Here is an 18502-nt window from a genome sequence, read left to right as displayed (position 1 = left end):
AACAGTTAAGAAATAAATGTCAGTTCTGATGTCAGGAAGAAGCACCTCCAAAACAGTTCGACCAACCCAATATGTAGACAAAGACCTTCCATCCATTCTCATTTTGAGGAATTGCTTATTTATAACCTAATTAATAGAAGAATCCCTCTTTATACAAGTAGACATGAAATTCCAATACTGAAGTAATTTAGCAGCCCATACTTGCCTTACCTGATAATGCACATCCTTTTAATATGCACGTCTTATTCCAACGTCTCTCACTAAATCAACTAAATTAAGGTGTAGAATCTGCAACTTACTCTTTTCTAAATCATAATTCAAATAATTTTTCAAGTCAGTAACTAAACTGTGCATTTGCAGCAGCCAATTAATCCAAGTGTCGAGCCAGTAACTACGAACATGGCTTCAGTATCTATTTTGGCTCCAGACCCAGGGTGCCATTCAGAAAATTTAAAGTTTGAAAATTGCAGCATCCATTTTAACAGGGATATAAGCCTACACTGGCCACACTGACCACTGCTCTCTCATCTGTCTGCTGCTGGAAAAATATTTATGACCTGCAAAATCAGTGTGTGTCCCTGCACTGCTTAATGCATGTTTTTCTTAAGAAGATGGAGATTGCTTACTCATTTCTCATCATGGTGCAGGATTGGCTGCCCCCACCACAACATTCTGAATTAGCCATGAATGCTACTGACCTCTCCGTCTTGGAAGTGCTTCTTGAGCTGCTTCAGCATGACAGTGAGCTTCTTGGACTGTACCCCACTGTAGGCCAGCAGCATGCTGCCGAACTGCCGCTCTGTGATCCGCCCCTCCACAGGGTCGTGCCGCTCAAACTGGAAGGGAAGATAAAGAAAAGGATGTGAAAGCAAAGACATGCAGCAGAAAGCTTCACCCAGGGTAAGGGCATAAAAAGGCACTGTAACAACAACAAAAACATCCCAAACATTGCAAGAAACACTCAGGAAGACAAAATCTTAGTGCATTTGAGTATTTGCTTTCCCCAGGCTTTTCTCCATCAATAAGTCAACATTTTCTCTATGTGCTATTCCCTGGAAAACTTCTGGAAGAAGTCTTTGTATCTGACCCTTCTTGTTTTATCTCACAGGAAGGCAGCATTTGTAGATCTGGACTTGAAAAGGCAGGAGGATTACCTGTAACTTGAAACCAAACTAGTGTTCACAGGTCTCCAAAGAGGAGCAAGAAGAAATAAAATACTAAGGTATTCTTCACATGCACTTCCAGCTTGGAGGTCTGAATAAGCATCCACAGAATCTGATCTATCAGGAAAGGTCACTGCAGCAGCCAAAGATCCATGCAGGACCGAGCTAACGTGCAAGCATATGCTTTAAAAGAAGCGCATGTAGGAGTGCTTCCAAGATTGCTACAAAGTGCAACAGTGGTTAATAAACCGGGAAAGGAAAGTCTTGCAAAAACTAAGTCTCATTTTAGCTCTTCTCTGCTCTAAACCCTATACGAGTGTCCCAGCAAGGGAAAGCTCATGGATACCTCCAAATCTCATCTACCCAAGTCCCAGAAAGTTTTTCTTGTCCTCAGCCCTTCCAGTCCCAACCCTTACGAAAGCTGCTGTGAAGCCTCTGCAGAACTTCCCACAAGCTCTGCATCAGAGAAAGGTTTACTCCATTAATCCATGTCTCCAGCATTAGTTCAGGTCCTCCTGGCTTTTGCTGCAGGGGAGGAGGGAAGAGCAATTCCTTGACTTGGAAAGGTGCTGGGCTACAGCACCAGCTCTCTGCTAGCTGAGTAACCCAGATTTCATATTTTCCTTTTTTTTCCCCCACCTCTTTGTGGCTCTACAAGTATCGATGTCAGACTTCAACCAACTTCAGTTTCACAGATCTCAGCATTCAGGATCCCTTTTTTGATTTCCCTCAATTTTATCAGGAAACATATCACCTAAACTACAGATGATCACAAGCCAGAAGGTGACATTTAACAACAAAATTAATTTTTCAGTTCCTATGGAACAACACAGTACCACTGACTTGATATCATATATTGCTTGATGAGTTAACCATTTTTGTCTCAATCGCACTTCTATGCTTAATTACACAGCTAACACAAAAGCCAGCAAGGCACCCGACCAAGATCAAGGAGGGGAGATGAAAGCCGGCAGCTCCACCAGCCTTGTTTTCAAACCTTGTGTAGGCAGAGCTCCAGATGCAGCAGATATACGCTCTTTTAATATACAGTGCTCTTCAGCTACGCTATATAGCAACTAGGCTGCTTACAAACAAGATGTTACAGTTTCCATGCTAATGCCAAGTTGGGGGTAAATATTTTTTAATTATTAGAATATCAGCCAGACTTCTGCTGCTTTTCCAGTGGGATACTAAGTGCTTCTTACTGCGTCTGAAATACATGGGAGTGCCAGGACTGGAGAGATTTGGATGGACTGTGCTGGCAGGAGGCAGCTCCCAACTGGACAAATTCTGCTTCTTAGCACCTTCTGCTTTCGCTTGAGTGGCCTGCATGGCACTTTTTACTGTCATCTGATGGGAGACTTTGGGCGTTACACCACAAAACATCAGCCTTTCTCAGCCTTTTCATCTTCATTTTTTTCCTGACATTTGGTACCAACTTTAAGGTAATACAGGAGGGTAATTCTCAAATGCCATGCTGAAGAAGTCTTAACAAGAGCACAATGAGGAAACACATTGTTTCAGCCCAGTTCTCCTCTTTCTTTCCCATTGTCAGCTATAACCCAGAGATGTTCGAAGTGATTGACCTACTGGTGCTGCAGAGCGTCTTGGCAAGTGATTTGGTTCCCCTCATTCAGGCTTTCTCAAAAAAAAGATGATGAAAACACATCTACAGTTTAAAGATTACCTTGAGAAGGTTAGTACATGAAGAATAACACTAATTTCCAACCAACGTTTGCAGCCATGCAGCCAGACAACCCTGGTTTAAGCAGGATTAAATGCAAACTAACTTCCGCTTGTCAAACATCACTATTGAAAACTGATAAACTAAGTTATCTTATTTAGTGGCACCCATTACTAAATGTTTAAAGCTAGAGAATAAGCAATGGGGAAACATGCTTATTCCTCCTGTTGGCCATCTTCTCAGCTTTTGGTCTCCAGGGTTTTAGGGATTTCCTTGGTGGCAAGCTGCAGATGGACCAATATGTCTAAATAGCCCCATGATATTTTTCCCCCAACAGGTTGCCTGATGCCACTTGGCACCCGCTAATTCTTTTATATTAGAAAACCAAAGCATACTGGCCCAAAAGTTTCCCAGCAGGTACTACTGGCATGCTTTCACACAAAATAAAAAGATGGACAGAGCTGCATCGAAACACCCAGACTCTAAGTTTGGGCAACCTGGTTTAGACCAGGCACTGGCGATTTTTCTGTACTACAGGGAAAATAGAAATCAGAAAGTGCTATTGCATGAGCTGTCAAAAACATGAGCTAAGACAGGCAGGGAAAGCCCTTCTGGAGGCAAGCCTTTCTATAGCATCTGTTAAAAATAACTCCAATATCCAAGTACAAGGATCTCACCAGCTCTGAGCAGCAGTATTGAAAGGTGGAGCACAATTTACATGCTGATGCTTGCAGTACTTTTGGTGTCTTGAAACATTAATTGCAAATGAAGTAGAAACATTAATTGAAAATGAAGTAGAACACCCATCCTACTACCACAGCCCGAGTTTTGATCACAGCAGCAGCAAAAGCCTCACCTAAAGCAGACCCACTGAATGAGATGAAAGAGCTTTAGTCTTTTGGTTTATTGCACATTTGGGAGACTATGTTAAAGGACAAAATAAAAATAACATAAACCCAAGATGAAGGAACTAAAATAACTTATTTATATAAATACCTCTTTACAGTACAAAATCATCCCAAGACCCTGTGAATAAACCAACTCATTCATTCCCCCTCCTTCTGTGCTCCAAAACTGGTTCCAACTTTTAATTTCTGCAGGTGGTCATGAGGTTTAGTGATGAGTCACACCACCATACAAATATTATTCATAAGAAATAGAAGAGCCTGAAACCCATGGAATTAATGCTTCTTATTCTGGGTTTACCTCACTTTAAAATGAACATCTCTAGCTTTAAACCAAAACACTCACAGATGCCCTAAGTTAATTTCTGTCAGCCAAGCATTATGCTCTCCCATACAGAGGCACACAGCGGTGTTCATTTGTAAAGGCCAGCCTAGAAAGGGGCTTGCAAGTGAGAACTGGTCAACAACCAGTTTCCAAATTCAAATATAACCACCACTGAACTGAGAAAAAGCAATAGAGTCAGGGTAACGGGTAAAGAAAGTTCAAAACTTGCCTCCAAGCTCATGTCAGATACATTTAAATTAATTACAGAACGGATGAGCGGGGATGTCATTTAAAGACAATGCAGAAAAAGAAAAATCCAGATGACAGGATTCTGCCTATTTTTTCTGATACGTTAGCAACCGCGTTTATTCACAAAGAAACTTGACGGAGAAGGGACACGAGGCGGAGGGGGACAGGATGGGACAGACGCCAAACCCCACAAGGATGGGATGCAAGGCAGAGCACACAGATGTACTGCAAGCAAACAAGTCTTCTGACAGCCTTTTTCATACATCTTAAAGAAAGGAGAAGCACAGCCAAGGCAATTGCTCAGTGGCATCACAGTGCACCAACCAGTGTGAGATGAAGCATCTCCCACACATGACACCCACCATCAGGGAAACTGGGGAGGGAACAAGGGGGTCCTACACCCTCTTGAGCTTTAGCTCCAACGTCTTCACACTGAACACAGATGGCTGGCGAGTCCAACACCTCTGGAGAAACTTCCACCCACAGCCACTTGGTGCCAGCAGTGGATTCTGCATCCGCACACCAGCAAGGATACAGTAATAATAGAATGCTCTCCAGTGTTCTTACTGCAAGCCAGGATGCCTGAGATGTGTAAAAAATTAGCTTAGAATATAATAAGCAGTATTTTTTAAATTAATTACAAACCAACATGACTTGAAAGGAAATAAAAGGCATTCACAGGAGAGTAAGAAGGCAAGAGAAATGGGCACAGCACTCTCCCACTGCCAACTTGACCCAGCTTTGCTAGCCTACTTGCAGTAGTCAGTCAATATATCACATTAGGATACTTTCTACAATCATTTAAAAGACTACCTATAATCTTAAATGTGTGTTAAATACCACCCCCCAACAAAAAAACAAAACCACAAAAAAAACACAAAAACCCAACAAAACCAACCCAAATCATCAGATGGGACAAACACCATCATGTTCCTCTATAAGCTGAAATGTGGGTAAGGTTTGTTCTATCTTAGCTTTCTGTCATAGAGGAAAGGCTTCATCACATGAGAAGAGCAAAGACAAATAAACAATTTTCTTCCACATCCCCTTAATTGTGTAACTTTATACAAAGGCAATACAAGGATCCACCATAAAATGACAGACTCATAATCTCTCTGTTTCCAGACTTCACTTTTTTTTCCACCCACTAACTCAATCCATCTTCTCCTTTGGGAAATCAAGTGCCAGCTTCTGAGAAGCATCCAGCCCGAACCAATTCAGAGATATCAACACAAGCAACATTTTTATTAAAAATAAACAACTGCTGGAACTTCTTAAACATGGACATTCGTTTCCTTTCATTTCTCCTTCTGCCATTAGCTGCAAGCCTTATTGCTGGGAAATGAAGCAGCTCCAACGGCTAAGGAGCCATCTGGCACCGCCAGAAGGACTTCCTCTGAGTCCTCCCTAACTGTGCACATGAAGCATCATAAATGCCTCCACAGACTCAGACCACCCACCTCAGACTTTTTCAATCTGAGAAACAATGGGGAAACCAGGAAATGTAATTTAAACCAAAAGTTTAGGGTACAAACAGCATTGTGTCTCCATGAGCACAGACCTGCAGCCCTGGCTTACCGTATCTTTTGGGCTAAGGGCTGAATTGCCCCTTTCAGTTGAGACTCAGTGCAGCAGGATGAGTGGTGACCTCTCATTCCAGCTGACTCTCCTCCCTTTTCATTAAATTTGTCACAACCAATAGCATTAATACAAGAAATTTCTACTTAAAAACCTAGTGCTGAAGCACTGTCCAATCAGAGTCTGCAAGTGCAAAAACTGTTTAAAAACAGGGAGCAGTACTGTCATAGCTGTCACCAGACAGAACTATGCCCAAGAGGAAAATACCAGCTCTGCAATTGCTTGGGAAGGGAGAGCAGAGCACCAAACCCCTCACAAAGGGCTTAGCATCACTGTACAACCACAAATCGATGTAAAAATCTCATGCTTGATAAGTGAGGTTTTTTCTCCTTCCTCACCTGGCATTGCATTTTTGGTCTGTACAATGAATGGTGTCTTACTTTGTTTTGCCTGCCTTGTTTGCTGAAGATTGTTAAAATAACCATCATGTCCTTCCAGTGACTGCACTCAGCATACATTCAAGCAGCATTTAATATCAACCAAAACCAGCAAGAGGCTTGAAGCCCATCAATGCAAGAGACACACACCCAGCTGTAACAGGATGCAGCACTATGAGAACACAGCTCAAACTTTTCCCAGAGAAATGACAAAAAAGCAGTGGTGCCTCCCATGATGTTTGCCAATCACCTCTACACTGCAACCCTTCCAGCAGTCCCAGCGCAACAGGATGGGAAAAATCAGCTCAGTTTGTACTCTGGGACAAGAATCTGTATTCCTCAGACCTATCCTTCAATGGGAATACCAACTGCTGAGCATGCAGATGAACCAAGACTCTGTGTTGCTTTTTCTGCTATTATGCCTATAGCTATCAGTACACAGGCCCATCTGAAAGTTACTGCATAGCTGTGCTAGTCTATAAACACCAGGAAAGAATATTAATAGAATCACGGAATGGTTTGGGTTGGAAGGGACCTTAAAGATCACTGAATTCCAACTCCCTCTGCCATGGTCAGGGACACCTCCCACTAGACCAGGTTGCTCAAAGCCCCATCCTACCTGGCCTTAAACACTGCCACGTATAGGGCAGCCACAGCTTCTCTGGGCACCCTGTTCCAATGTCTCACCACCTTCATAGTGAATATTTTTTCCTAATACCTAATTTAAATCTACCCTCTGAGTTCAAAGCCATTCCCCCTTCTCCTGTCAACTACCTGCCCTTGTAAGAAGTCCCTCCCCAGATTTCTTATCAGACCCTTTAGGCACTTGGAAGCTGTTTAAGGTCTCCCTGGAGCCTTCTCCAGGCTGAACAAGCCCAAGTCTCTCAGCCTGTCTCCATATGAGAGGTACTCCAGACCTCCAATCATCTTTGCAGACCTTCTCGAGTCACTCCAATACATCCACACCCTGGTTCTGTGGGTTGTTTGTTTTTTTTTTTTGGCAGGGCATTTATTTTGCCTTTTGTTGTTGTTGTTATGGGTTTTTTTTTTGTTTGTTGTTGTTGTTTGGGGTCTGTTTTGTTTTAAACACAGCCACATCAGTTTTAAGAGGGATACACATAAGTACTATGAAGCACAGCACTCCTGCTATGCAAGAATCAGCATCTTCAACTTACTAGGTTTTTATTTTTCAGAAATACCCTTAGATCCATCTTTAAATTTTATGTAGGTATTCCTGAATGTCAAAGTAGCTGCAAGTAGGCATCCCGGCAGTATAACTTCTATCCTCTTTAAACACTCACATTACCAAAATATATAGCTGTATTTTAACTGGCTCTTCAATTTCTAGGAAGGCTTCTGAAAACCAATCGAAGTATGTATTCCCTAAAAATCTCAAAGCAAGCATCTAAAAACTAAATTTACATGTGCCACATTTCCAACTGAGACAGCAAAAAAGAAAATATAAAAGGACTTTTGGGTGGAGAGAAAAAATGTTGAGGGATTATTTATGCTGGTTAAACAAACATCAGTAGCAGAAATATTGCTAATACTAATTCTGTCATGGTTAGTGGCAGTTAAAAAAGGTGACCTGTTCGGAGAGCCATGGTATGCATAATAAGGAATCAAAAGGATCTGGGAAATAATGATTTATAGGGCAATCTTCAGATTCACAATATATGACCCTTTAAAGTGGTATTTGCTCAAAGCTTTATTTGACAGGCTGTAATACATTATTTATCTGCAAACTACTGCAGCACTGGCTCTGTTTACTATTCTGGAGAAGCAGGCTGCCAGGATCTCTTGTCAAGTTGCATATACAACTATGACAGAGGAAAAGAAAACAGGGGGGGAAAGGGGGGGAAACACTGTGTATCTTCCTAAAGCCCAGCAACCTCCTCCATCCAAAAAAAGTTAACAAATTTAATATATGTAGTATTTGCACAGGTACCAGATTACTGCCAAAAAGGAAAGAAAGGCAAAAGTTTCTAAAGGTTTTTTATTTAGAAATATCAAAGGTCTCAAAATGTTAGTTTTTTTCAGTTAATTATGGTCAAAGGTTCCAGTGCACATGGATCTAAACCACTGGGTTTTGCAAGGGGGGAGCCCAGCCTGCTCCAGATACAGCCTAATATACTGCACTGGCAGCCTGCAAAGAGCCACTGGATGGGATCAACAAAGCCTAATTACATTCTTTGGTAAAAAACACTCAGAGAAACAGCTCTAAAGATTATCAGAGCTACCAACATCAGGAGAAATGCCAAGAGGACAGATGGAGAGGAGGAAATGCCAAACCCAGCCTGAGCCAACACACACAGGCTGTTCTGGCACCACTCTGCAGTGCTGGGCAGTGTGAACTCAGCCTGCCCAAGAAAGTCGCTCCAGAGCTGGACAACCCATACAGAGCAGCAAACCATGACCATCAAGACCCACCTCCAATGCCTGGAGCAGGCTGAGAAGCTCCCTGCCTGCAGTGGCTCCTGCTCTGGCATGCTGCAACACAGGCTGCACTGAGCTGGCATGCTACCTACTGCTGATGGCAGTCCCTGCTCCCCTGGTGAGAGGCAGACAGCACCATGAAGTCCTCAGGTTTGGAAACCATATCTCAAGCTTGTAAAACTAGGCAGAGCATCAGTATTACGTGACTTCCCATTCATACCCTCTCCTACCTGATCCCCTGGACTCAAACACAGGTTGTACAGCTGGATCAGGCCAGGATAACACTCCCAACACTACCAGCAGCAGCTTGCTCCTCTTAAAAGGAAAGAAGCAACTATATTCACAGAAGAAAATCCAGTCTTCCAAGTATGTTCCCTATTTTCAGTTTCATTCTGCTCTCAGAGAGCAGCTTAGGTGAGCATCTAGCAGCTAGGTTTAAAATGTACATCTGTCAGTGGCAGTGCAATCCCAGAAGACCACGTGTTTGATAGATGCTTTTGAAGTTCCACTGACCTTGGAATGCCACTGCTGCCTATAAAGTGAAAAACATTAATTCCAATCACCAGCAACTTGTTATGCTTTAATGAGCAATTAAAAAAAGGTTACATAAAGATGGCTGCACCTGAACTTCATCCTCACAAATCAAAATAACTTCTTGCCAGCTGTGAAAAGATCAGTGCTTTGAAATTTCATGCAGTGAGGGAAAGAAAGGAAGGAAATCTAAAGAAGAGGAATCGGTAATACTGAGGGAAAAGGACATGTTTGAAATTAAAGGGAAGCCTGACTGCAAAGAGATGGAGAGGGAGAAGAGATAAGCAACCACCTCCCGCTGCTGCTCACCAGACCTGGCTCCATTACTGCCATTCCTGCCCTTGACAATGCTCCTGGTACCTAGGTGCAAGGAACAGAGCAGAGCAGCTTTTCCATCCTAGACACTCACTGAATAAGAAAAAGAGCAAAGTTCAGAAGCAGAGTACAAGTTCCTGACCCCCACCTCCCTCAGCAGAAAAACCCACAGGACAGCAGAGCCTGGAAGCAGAGCGGTACCCAGCAGAGCAGAACCTGAGTGAAACCATTACTCTGAAAAGCACAAATAGAAGTCTCCATGGAACAGATGTACACAATTTTACTAATACAGCTCTCTTACTGCCTGCTAGAGCTGTTTCTGTTTGACCTTGGTGCTTAATTCCCCAAGAAAAATAAGTTTGCAGGAGTTTGATTCAGCCTAGCAGGGGAAAGAGAGAGTCTGTGTGCTGTTTCCATGTCCTTAATGCACCAACAGAAGCAAAGCCAAGAGCTGAAGCAAAGCTAGCAACGTGTGGAGGGGCAGAACAGCTGTCTTCAGAGCTTGAAAGGGAAAAAAAAGCAAGAAGACTAAGGCATCTGTTCATATAACAGAAGGGTGAGGCAGAAAAGTCAGATACCTGCTACAAGAAGCGCTCATCAGAAACTTCCCAAACAGTGAATTTAGCATGCTGTTGTGCAGGATTTGATTTGTATGTATTCTGGGTTATGCTTAAGAAGCTGGCTGACATGCTCACAGGAGGAGGCAGAGCAAGCACACTGGGTGATAAACATCTGACTTTTCTGTGATTAACACATTGCCCACACTGCTATAGTCACCGTACTTAAGGGTCCACAGGAAGATGGGAAACACGGAGCCCTAAGAGTCTGCTTTGATTTTTGCCAGCTCAGCAGGACATTGCAAACCCCTCAGTAATGGCTCAACAAATGGTAACAAAAAGCCGTGGAAGCTTCTGAGACAGTTCCTGCCTTTCCCACCTTGTTAACAAGAAGAAACCCAGCACCAGCATGAAATCCTGCACATGCGCTGAGCTTGCCAAGCATGAGCTAGCACTGGTCCAAAGCCTTCCTCTGTATGGGATTTACGTGCCCAGGTACATCCTGCAGCTAAAGCAGCTGTACCGCTGTGGTCCCACCATGTTCACAAAGACTCCAGTCTCCTGCCCATCAACTTTTAGGATTACCTAGGTCTTGGCTAACTGACCCATACATGAACAAAAGCATTTGTGCTAACTAGTTTATCCCTTCTACTTTTATGGACTCAGTGATACAAACCTCCACACACGCTCTCATGACAACATAATTAATCAAAATATCATTCTGGGGATTTTATTTGCAGAGGTCCTACAAAAGGCCCTGTGCATGAGCACAGGGCTCAGCATGCTGCACTGTGGGAGCTTGGAAGTGGATTTACACACACTTCATAAAACAAAGGAGCTCGTTCTTACAGAGCCAAACCCTTTACTGCTACTAATGATGCAATAAATAGAAATTCCAATAAAATCCTGAAACGGCTTCCTCTGCAGAGCTGCTGCATCAACCACATTTAAGTCACCCAGTTGAAATATAAGCAAAACAGCAGCATATACCATAGTGGGTGTTTTCTCACCAGGCACTGTGATGGTTGCTTTAATCAGTCCATGAAGCACCCATCCTAAATGAGAAAACGGCAAAGCTACTCCTGTGCCTTTGAGTGACGTCCCAGCAAGGCTCACAAGCAGCTGCAGCACCCCAATTCACATATTGTTACACCCATGCCAACTTCAGTGGCATACTTCCGGACCACTGACTGTTTTTGACTGCTGACCACAGGATGGTGGTAAATGATTGTCTTGATGCTGGGTACCTCCTTGGTGCCACTGCCCTTAATCTCAGTGTGTTGGTGCCATCTGTAGCACTGCAGCTGCTCACTTGTCACTGCTGATGGAGTGGAAACAACTTACAGCTAAGACAAAATTTAAGAAGTGGCTGCCTGAGTGCTTTTGCTTGATTTCAATCCAACAGGTATGTTGAAGACAACCACACAGGCAAACAGTCTTCCTGTCCTCATGTAGGCTGAGCATAGAGTTGACTGAAGCACAGCCCACGGGCCAGTGTGCCCACCACTACTTGAAGCACACTGGCCAGCACCTCAAGGATGTCTCACTAAGCAACTGACAGCTGGCATGAAGACGCTTGATGTGCTCTTGTGATCCTGAGCCCCTCAAACCACCCCACAGCTGATATCTGACTCTTCCTCCACCTTTCAGAGTGAGGCAGTGGAAGGGTTTGATTTCTCTGGTACAGGCCATTTCACCACTTGCTTTTGCAACCTGTACTGGGCAGGAATTAGTTAGGAATAGCATTTGTGGCATCTTCCGACAGAGACAAGAAGCACAGCTTTTGGTACCTCACCCATGACGGTGAACCACCCACGCACCAGCACTGTCCCTTCCTAATGAAAAAAGGGACTGAAATTCAACTTGCCTTGTATTTAAACTAAACTTTCCCTGGTGCACATTTAAGCCTTTCATTACCTGCTCTGCTGTTACTGATTGATAAAAATTAGTTGCCCCCCATCTTCCTTATAGTGACTCCTCATGTTTACTGAGACAGTTTTATCTCCCTTCCGTCTTTCTGTTAAGCTGCACATGCCATGGCCTCATAATTTATTCCTATTTTCCAGATTTCTTTTTCACACATTAACATCCTACTCTAAACCTGAATGCCATCTTCTCCCCAAACCCTGAGACAGTACAGTCAACTTTAAAGCTTCACATGACCCTTTCCATTCATATGCCAAGATAAAAAGAGGCTGTCAGAAGCTTTGAATGCCATCAAAAACATGATAACCCGTCCAAATAATTTCAACTGCTTGACTAGAAATTCCCAACTTAACATACGTGTATGCTGGGCTGTGACTCCTTATCTGCAGGGTTCCCTGACATGAAACTATTCATCGTGGTCAAATGATCCCATTTTTAACTAAAAATGTCACAAAATTCTTTGACATCTTCACGGCTATCCATCACAAACTCATGGTCATCAGCTTTATTTCTATTCCCTAAAACTTCTAACACATTAAACACAGGAGAGGGAATATACAGATCTGAGTGAATATGCCTGACAACTCCTCTCCTTGGTGCTAAACTCGTGGCTTTGTCCATCCCTGACTCTAGTAAAGACTTCTGGAGGGGAAAAAAGCCTCAACAGCAAGTTCCCCTTGCCTTCCAGAGCTGCTGCTTAAAAGTTATTAGCTATCAACATACCTTGAAACTAGAGTCAGGGGATGACAATAGTGACACAGAGTGTTTTCTCTCATTCTCCGATAGAAATGGATATGATACGTAAGACATCCCAACCAGTGATCTCTTCTTTCCCTATCTGCTTTGTCAGCTGGGATTGACCAAAAGAAAGAGATTCAGGCTGAACTTGGTATGTAGTAGCACAAAAAGACAACCAGGTAGCAGAGGATCTCTGCAGGAGGACTCCCCTCATTAAATAGATCTGATTTTCCACCATCATCTCCCATGATTCTCAGCTTTATCCTGCAGCTGCACAGGCAGTTCATAAGCACACATTTGGTCTGTTGTCTTAGCAAAGAAGAGCCTCCTAGGCAACACACCAAAACACAGATATAAAAGCCAAGCTGCTCCAGGTCTTTCTTTGGTTTTGACTAAAAAGTGGCTGCTTTTTAATTGTGCTCTCAGCTCATTAATATTCCTCTTCCTGCTCTAATTCTGTGCTTTACCTATACCCTCTTATAGCAGCCATTGTTTGCCCTTCACCACCCCCAGGGCTTGGACTGCCTCCCTCCCACTGCTCACAACCCAGCTACACTGCTTGTGCTCCCTGGGGCAGAAGCTCTCAAGCTGTGCAGTACATGTTATAGAACCTGGGTCCTCCGTGCTGCATCCCCACCTCACCTTCCCGCTGAATCACTCATCCTCTGGGATGAGCCCTGAGGCACACTTCAGGTTTTCTGTATTTAATGATCAGTCTTTCTCTCCTTCCCCATGGCACACCATATGATTTCAAAGTTTCTCTTTTAATACTTCATACCACAGCCTCAGAGGCACATCTCAGGTGACTCAAACCATCCCTTAAGACATTTGCACATCAGAAATGCTGCAGGGAGAGACACCTCCGGTTAAGCACTGCAACTAGGTCAGGAAATCACTAACAATGAACCCAAGCAATTTTTGTATCTGCCATCAATTGCCCCATTACAGAGAGAACTTCACAAGTGCTGGTTTGGCTTTTCATATGGAACGACCACGTGAAGGAAGAGAAAGCAAGTAGGGGACTAAAAGGGGAAATATAAAGAACATAGATATAGAATTAGATAGAGAACTGGCAAAGCTATGCAAGTACACAAAATACAGGATGCAGAGAAGGAGGAATTCGTAAGAAAAAAGTGAAAATGCTACATCCCCCACCATTGTTTCCACAGTGGCCAGGCCAGCAGTGAAGCTGACTATGAGCAGATCAGCAGGTAAGGGACAACTTTGTGAGACCACACTGCTAACCATGACAAAGACTGACATACAGGTGACTTAAAATAAAAACATCTCATGTAAGTTCAATAGTAAATTAACCTCCAAAAAGTCTTGACTTTTGGACCCTTCCTTATGAAGCTTAGCCAGCCTGACACGGCCAAACTTCCTTTATCAAGCCAGTCAAAACAATTCAAGTTACTCTTTTCTTTCACCTAAATTACTGCAGCAGATACCAAGAAACGCAACTCATTACCACAAGCTTTGTAGCCTATACTAACAAATCACTGAAAATCTGTATCAGCCTGCAAGCCCACAAAAAAACAAATCAGAACTGCAAAAATAAAAAAGAGTAAGTTGGTAACAACACAGCAGCTTTTAATACTTGTACAGGACTTCTTAGATATCAACTACCCCAGCACCGGGACTCAGAACAGAAAGGCACTTACAGACTCGAGTTATTACCCTAAAACCAGATTGTGAAGCATTACAAATGCTTTCTGAAGCCAAAATATCTCTTAAGGCAGGGTTGAGATCCAAAAAGATCTAGAACTTTTTAATGATATGTGCAGATGGAAGAGCATCCATCACCCCTTCATAAAAACCAAACCACATAGCAATCTTATAAGCATTGGTCATGAAAACATGAGTTTCCGGGGTAAAGAAGTTACTCTCATCACCTGTCACAGAACGGACATGTATAATAAATGATTTTCTGAATGGCAGCAATGATGTGTCGTACCTTTGCTGTATTCTCACAGAATCCCATTTTAGTCCTCTTTGCCTCACAACTGGGAAGACCTTTTGCCTGGGAGGGACCCCTGTTGAGGCATCCTTGGGTAAACAATAATCTGCAAAGAGTCCTATGTATAAGCATAAGGACACACAGCTGCATGAGGATCTGACTCTTCAACCTATCTGGCAAGCTCCTCCATATGAAGCTGCACATCACTACCTCAAAATAGAGACCCTAGATCACACCAGACTTGAGATGCGGGGTTGCTCAAAGCCGTGAAGCACAATCTTGCCTCTGCAGCCATGGCATCTCCTTCCAGAAAGACAGCCCTCCACCTACAAGGTGTAGGGCTGGATTAGCTCCTGCTTCACCACTCCATCTAAGAACAAATGCTCCCTGTGAGTACACATCAGGGAAACAATGTGCTATAGAAATCTAACTGCAGGCTATCTGGAAAAAAAAAAGTATCTTTACTAAGGGCTTATGCCATAGGCACGTATCCCACTGCTGGCAGAAGAAGACCTGGGGAAATAAGACTAAATATGGAGATTAAATCACTGCTATTAGCAGGGCTTAGGTTGCCTTTCAAGGGTGACACAGATGTGGATAACAAAGGGCTAACACATCTTTTCTATGTGCCCTTACATAACCACAGAAAAATTTAGGCTGGAAGAGACCCACAGGCTGGTTGGGATGCCTCTTTGTCCAGCAAGGACACGGTAATATCTAGGACAGACACTAACAAGCAGAAACAGCATAAACAATGATGTCAAGTCCTATTCATCTTCTTACCTCACACAGTACTTCCACTCAAATAAATCAACAAACCACCAATTGAATCCAATACTGCCTGTCCTAACATGATATACTATAGCCGCAAAGCCTGTCCAGACAAACTCATCAAGGTTTGTCACACTAAGTAATAAGAAAGGAAGTCCTTCCATAAGCACTAATGCAAGGCAGCATGAACACAGTAAGAAAACAGCGAGGACTTCGCTGGGAGCCTGCCTCATTCAGTGGGTTGGCTCCTGTGCCTCAGCCTTTGCTAAGCTGGGTCACCCTGCAACACCAGGAGGTGGCCATGGCTTGCTCATGATAGCAAAACCACAAGAAGTTGTAATAAGCCATCAAAAGCTTCTCCTCTCCCTCTGGCTGTGGTTACTTTTCTCATCCTCCCTTTCCTGCAATCTAGCTGATTGCTGAGTTTCCATTAAAAGATGGAAAATGCATTTTCATCAAAAAAACAAAACCAAAACCAAACAAAACCAACCAACCAAACAAAAAACCCAAAGAACCAACAAACAAAAAATGGAAAGAAAGAAGAAAACACCAGGCGCTGGTTACTTAATCATGCTGTCAGCACTTCAGCCATAAGGAACATTGACATGTTCAGGGCTTTCTCTGATCTAACTCCTCTGAGAAAGTGTCTGCTCAATCTTAACAACATGCATGAATATTCTGGTAAGGAAAAACGAAAAAAAAATATCAAAATCAGTAAGAGGAAAATGGGTTCACTTTCCTTGTGAAACTCTTGCTCCACCTTCACAGTGAGCAGAAGAAACTGGTTCTCCAGCGTATTAACTGCAGCTACACCTGTATCCTGAGCCAAAGGGAAAACAACTTTTAAAAAGATCTTAATGTAGATTTCTTTTGGAAGAAATAAAGCACCCCTGTTTGAGAACAGGGGTACTGTGCCGCTCAGGGACTGCGCCAGCCCCAGAAGATACTCTTCAGACCTGCTGATGGTGCAATTCACCAAAGCTTTTTCTGGAGTTCAAAGACCAAACATGAATAAAAACTGGTTTTCAAAATAACATCCCACCTTCAGACCATGTACTGATTTTGTTAAGCCAGCAAAGGATGAATAGATGAGGGTACAGGAGTTCAGCTGAGCCCCTGGCACACTTGCCACCAGCTCCTTTCATGTCCTTCTTGTCTCCCAGTGTCGAGGTTTAAACCCAGTCCGGTAACTCGTTCACTCACTCCCCCCCTTCTTTCCCTCCCCCTACTCCTGGAGGGACAGAGAGGAGAATAAAAAAGAATGCAACTCTCACGGGTTGAGATAAGAACAGTTTAGTAACTAAGGTATAACACAAATCACTACTGCTACCACCAATAATAACAATGATAAAGGAAATAACAAGGGAAGAGAATACATCACCTCACCACCAACCAACCGATAACTCGCCCCCCCCAGCCCGACCAAGCACTGACCCATACCTCCTCCAACCCTGCAGTCTCCCAGCCCTTCCGGCTAACTCCCAGTTACCTCCTGGGCATGACGTGCTGTGGTATGGAATACCTCTTTGGTCAGTTTGGGTCAGGTGTCCTGTCTCTGCTTCCTCCTGGCTTCCCCTCCTCCCTGGCAGAGCATGAGGCTCACAAAAGTCCTTGGCCAAACCAAAACATCGCTATCAGCTCTGTTCCCAGGCCGAAAGTCAAAACACTGCACTGCACCAGCTACCAAGAAGGAGAAACATGACTGCTACTGCTGAACCCAGGACACCCAGTAACACTAATCATGCCAACAGAAGGATCCAGAGATGATCTGCATGGCCTGTTGAGCATGGGGCTGTTGAAGGACCACTGTGCTCACAGGCTCATTACCCGAACAGACATACAGAATAAGGGAAACCCTTAAAAATCAGCTACATGAGTTACCTGATGCTCTGTAATACAGTATTCCATAGCGCCACTTCTCACTACTCTGATTTGCACGGGTCAAGGTAAATACGTGAGGTATGTCTCCTCTCTGAATTACCACATTTTTTAAGTGAAGAAGTTCATTACAGCACCCCTTGGAAAAGGAGCAATGCAAACCCACTAGACACGTTTGAAAAGATTCTTAACCATGAACAAAACACATCAAATGTAAAGCAAGGAGACAAGGTGGGAGATCATGTCAAAAGAGATAAAAGTAGAAGAGGAGAGAGGGCACACTGCATAATGTTGAGGATAGAAATAGGCCTGTATTGCCTAAATCAATGAGAACTATGAACACAAAAAAAGGGTGTATCATGAACTTAGATAAAAATTAAGTTTGGTGGAACAGAATTTTTACCTTTGCGTAGGTCAGTCTTTCAGTTAAAATAAGTATAAAAAATGCTAAGCACAGCACAGCACTCTGCTCAAGGGTGCTATCAGGAATTCAGTAATGATGCATTTATGATATTCATTAACTTAAAGACATAAATATTTGTAATAACTAACTCGTTAGAAAGGCAACTAACGTTCACCAGGACGACGCACAATTGACCAAAATCAGTAAGAACTAAATTAGTACTAAACTGTTGCAGGAGGACTAAACTGTTGCAGGAGGAAAAGAAGAAAAGTACCATGTTACTGAAAAAAAACCCATTGCTTCTTAGTAAGTGGGGACCCATGGACGAAGCACAGGACTCCGGCATAGGGTAAAAAAATAAACTTAAGTGCTTCCTTGTTGCCTGCACTTGAAGTGAATATGGCAGTGGGAAACCAGATTTGGGCAGAGAAAGAGGACAAAATCATCTCTATTTACAAGGATGGAAACATCTCTATTTCCCTTCCCTTTGTGTTTGAGCTTCAGCTTATTTTTCTTAACCTTAAAACGTATTTCATTTTTTTCAATTTGTAGTGACACTGAGGAATTGACATTTTCCAGTTCACAAAGCACATTGTCTTCAACCAGTCTACATCCTGGCAAATGCAGAGCCACACCACCTGCTTTAAAG

At 43.2% G+C, this 18502-nt stretch overlaps 1 protein-coding gene across 6 annotated transcripts in view; it reads right to left on the bottom strand.

Moving 5' to 3' along the window:
- MICU1 (mitochondrial calcium uptake 1) overlaps nucleotides 1-18502 on the bottom strand; it is a 107101-nt gene that overhangs the window by 13994 nt on the left and 74605 nt on the right. For all 6 annotated transcript variants that reach the window (XM_062611582.1, XM_062611578.1, XM_062611583.1 and 3 more), the window contains one exon: nucleotides 699-836. In XM_062611582.1, coding sequence (XP_062467566.1) covers nucleotides 699-836 — 138 coding nt within the window. The remainder of the gene's footprint in view (nucleotides 1-698; nucleotides 837-18502) is intronic.

This window comes from Pezoporus occidentalis, unplaced genomic scaffold (genome assembly GCF_034315485.1).
Source record: "Pezoporus occidentalis ecotype Australia unplaced genomic scaffold, CSIRO_AGI_Poc_V1 ctg155, whole genome shotgun sequence".
NCBI classification, from domain to species: Eukaryota; Metazoa; Chordata; class Aves; order Psittaciformes; family Psittacidae; genus Pezoporus; species Pezoporus occidentalis.
Note: the sequence above shows the minus strand (reverse complement) of the source record. Positions and strands in the feature narration are given on the sequence as shown.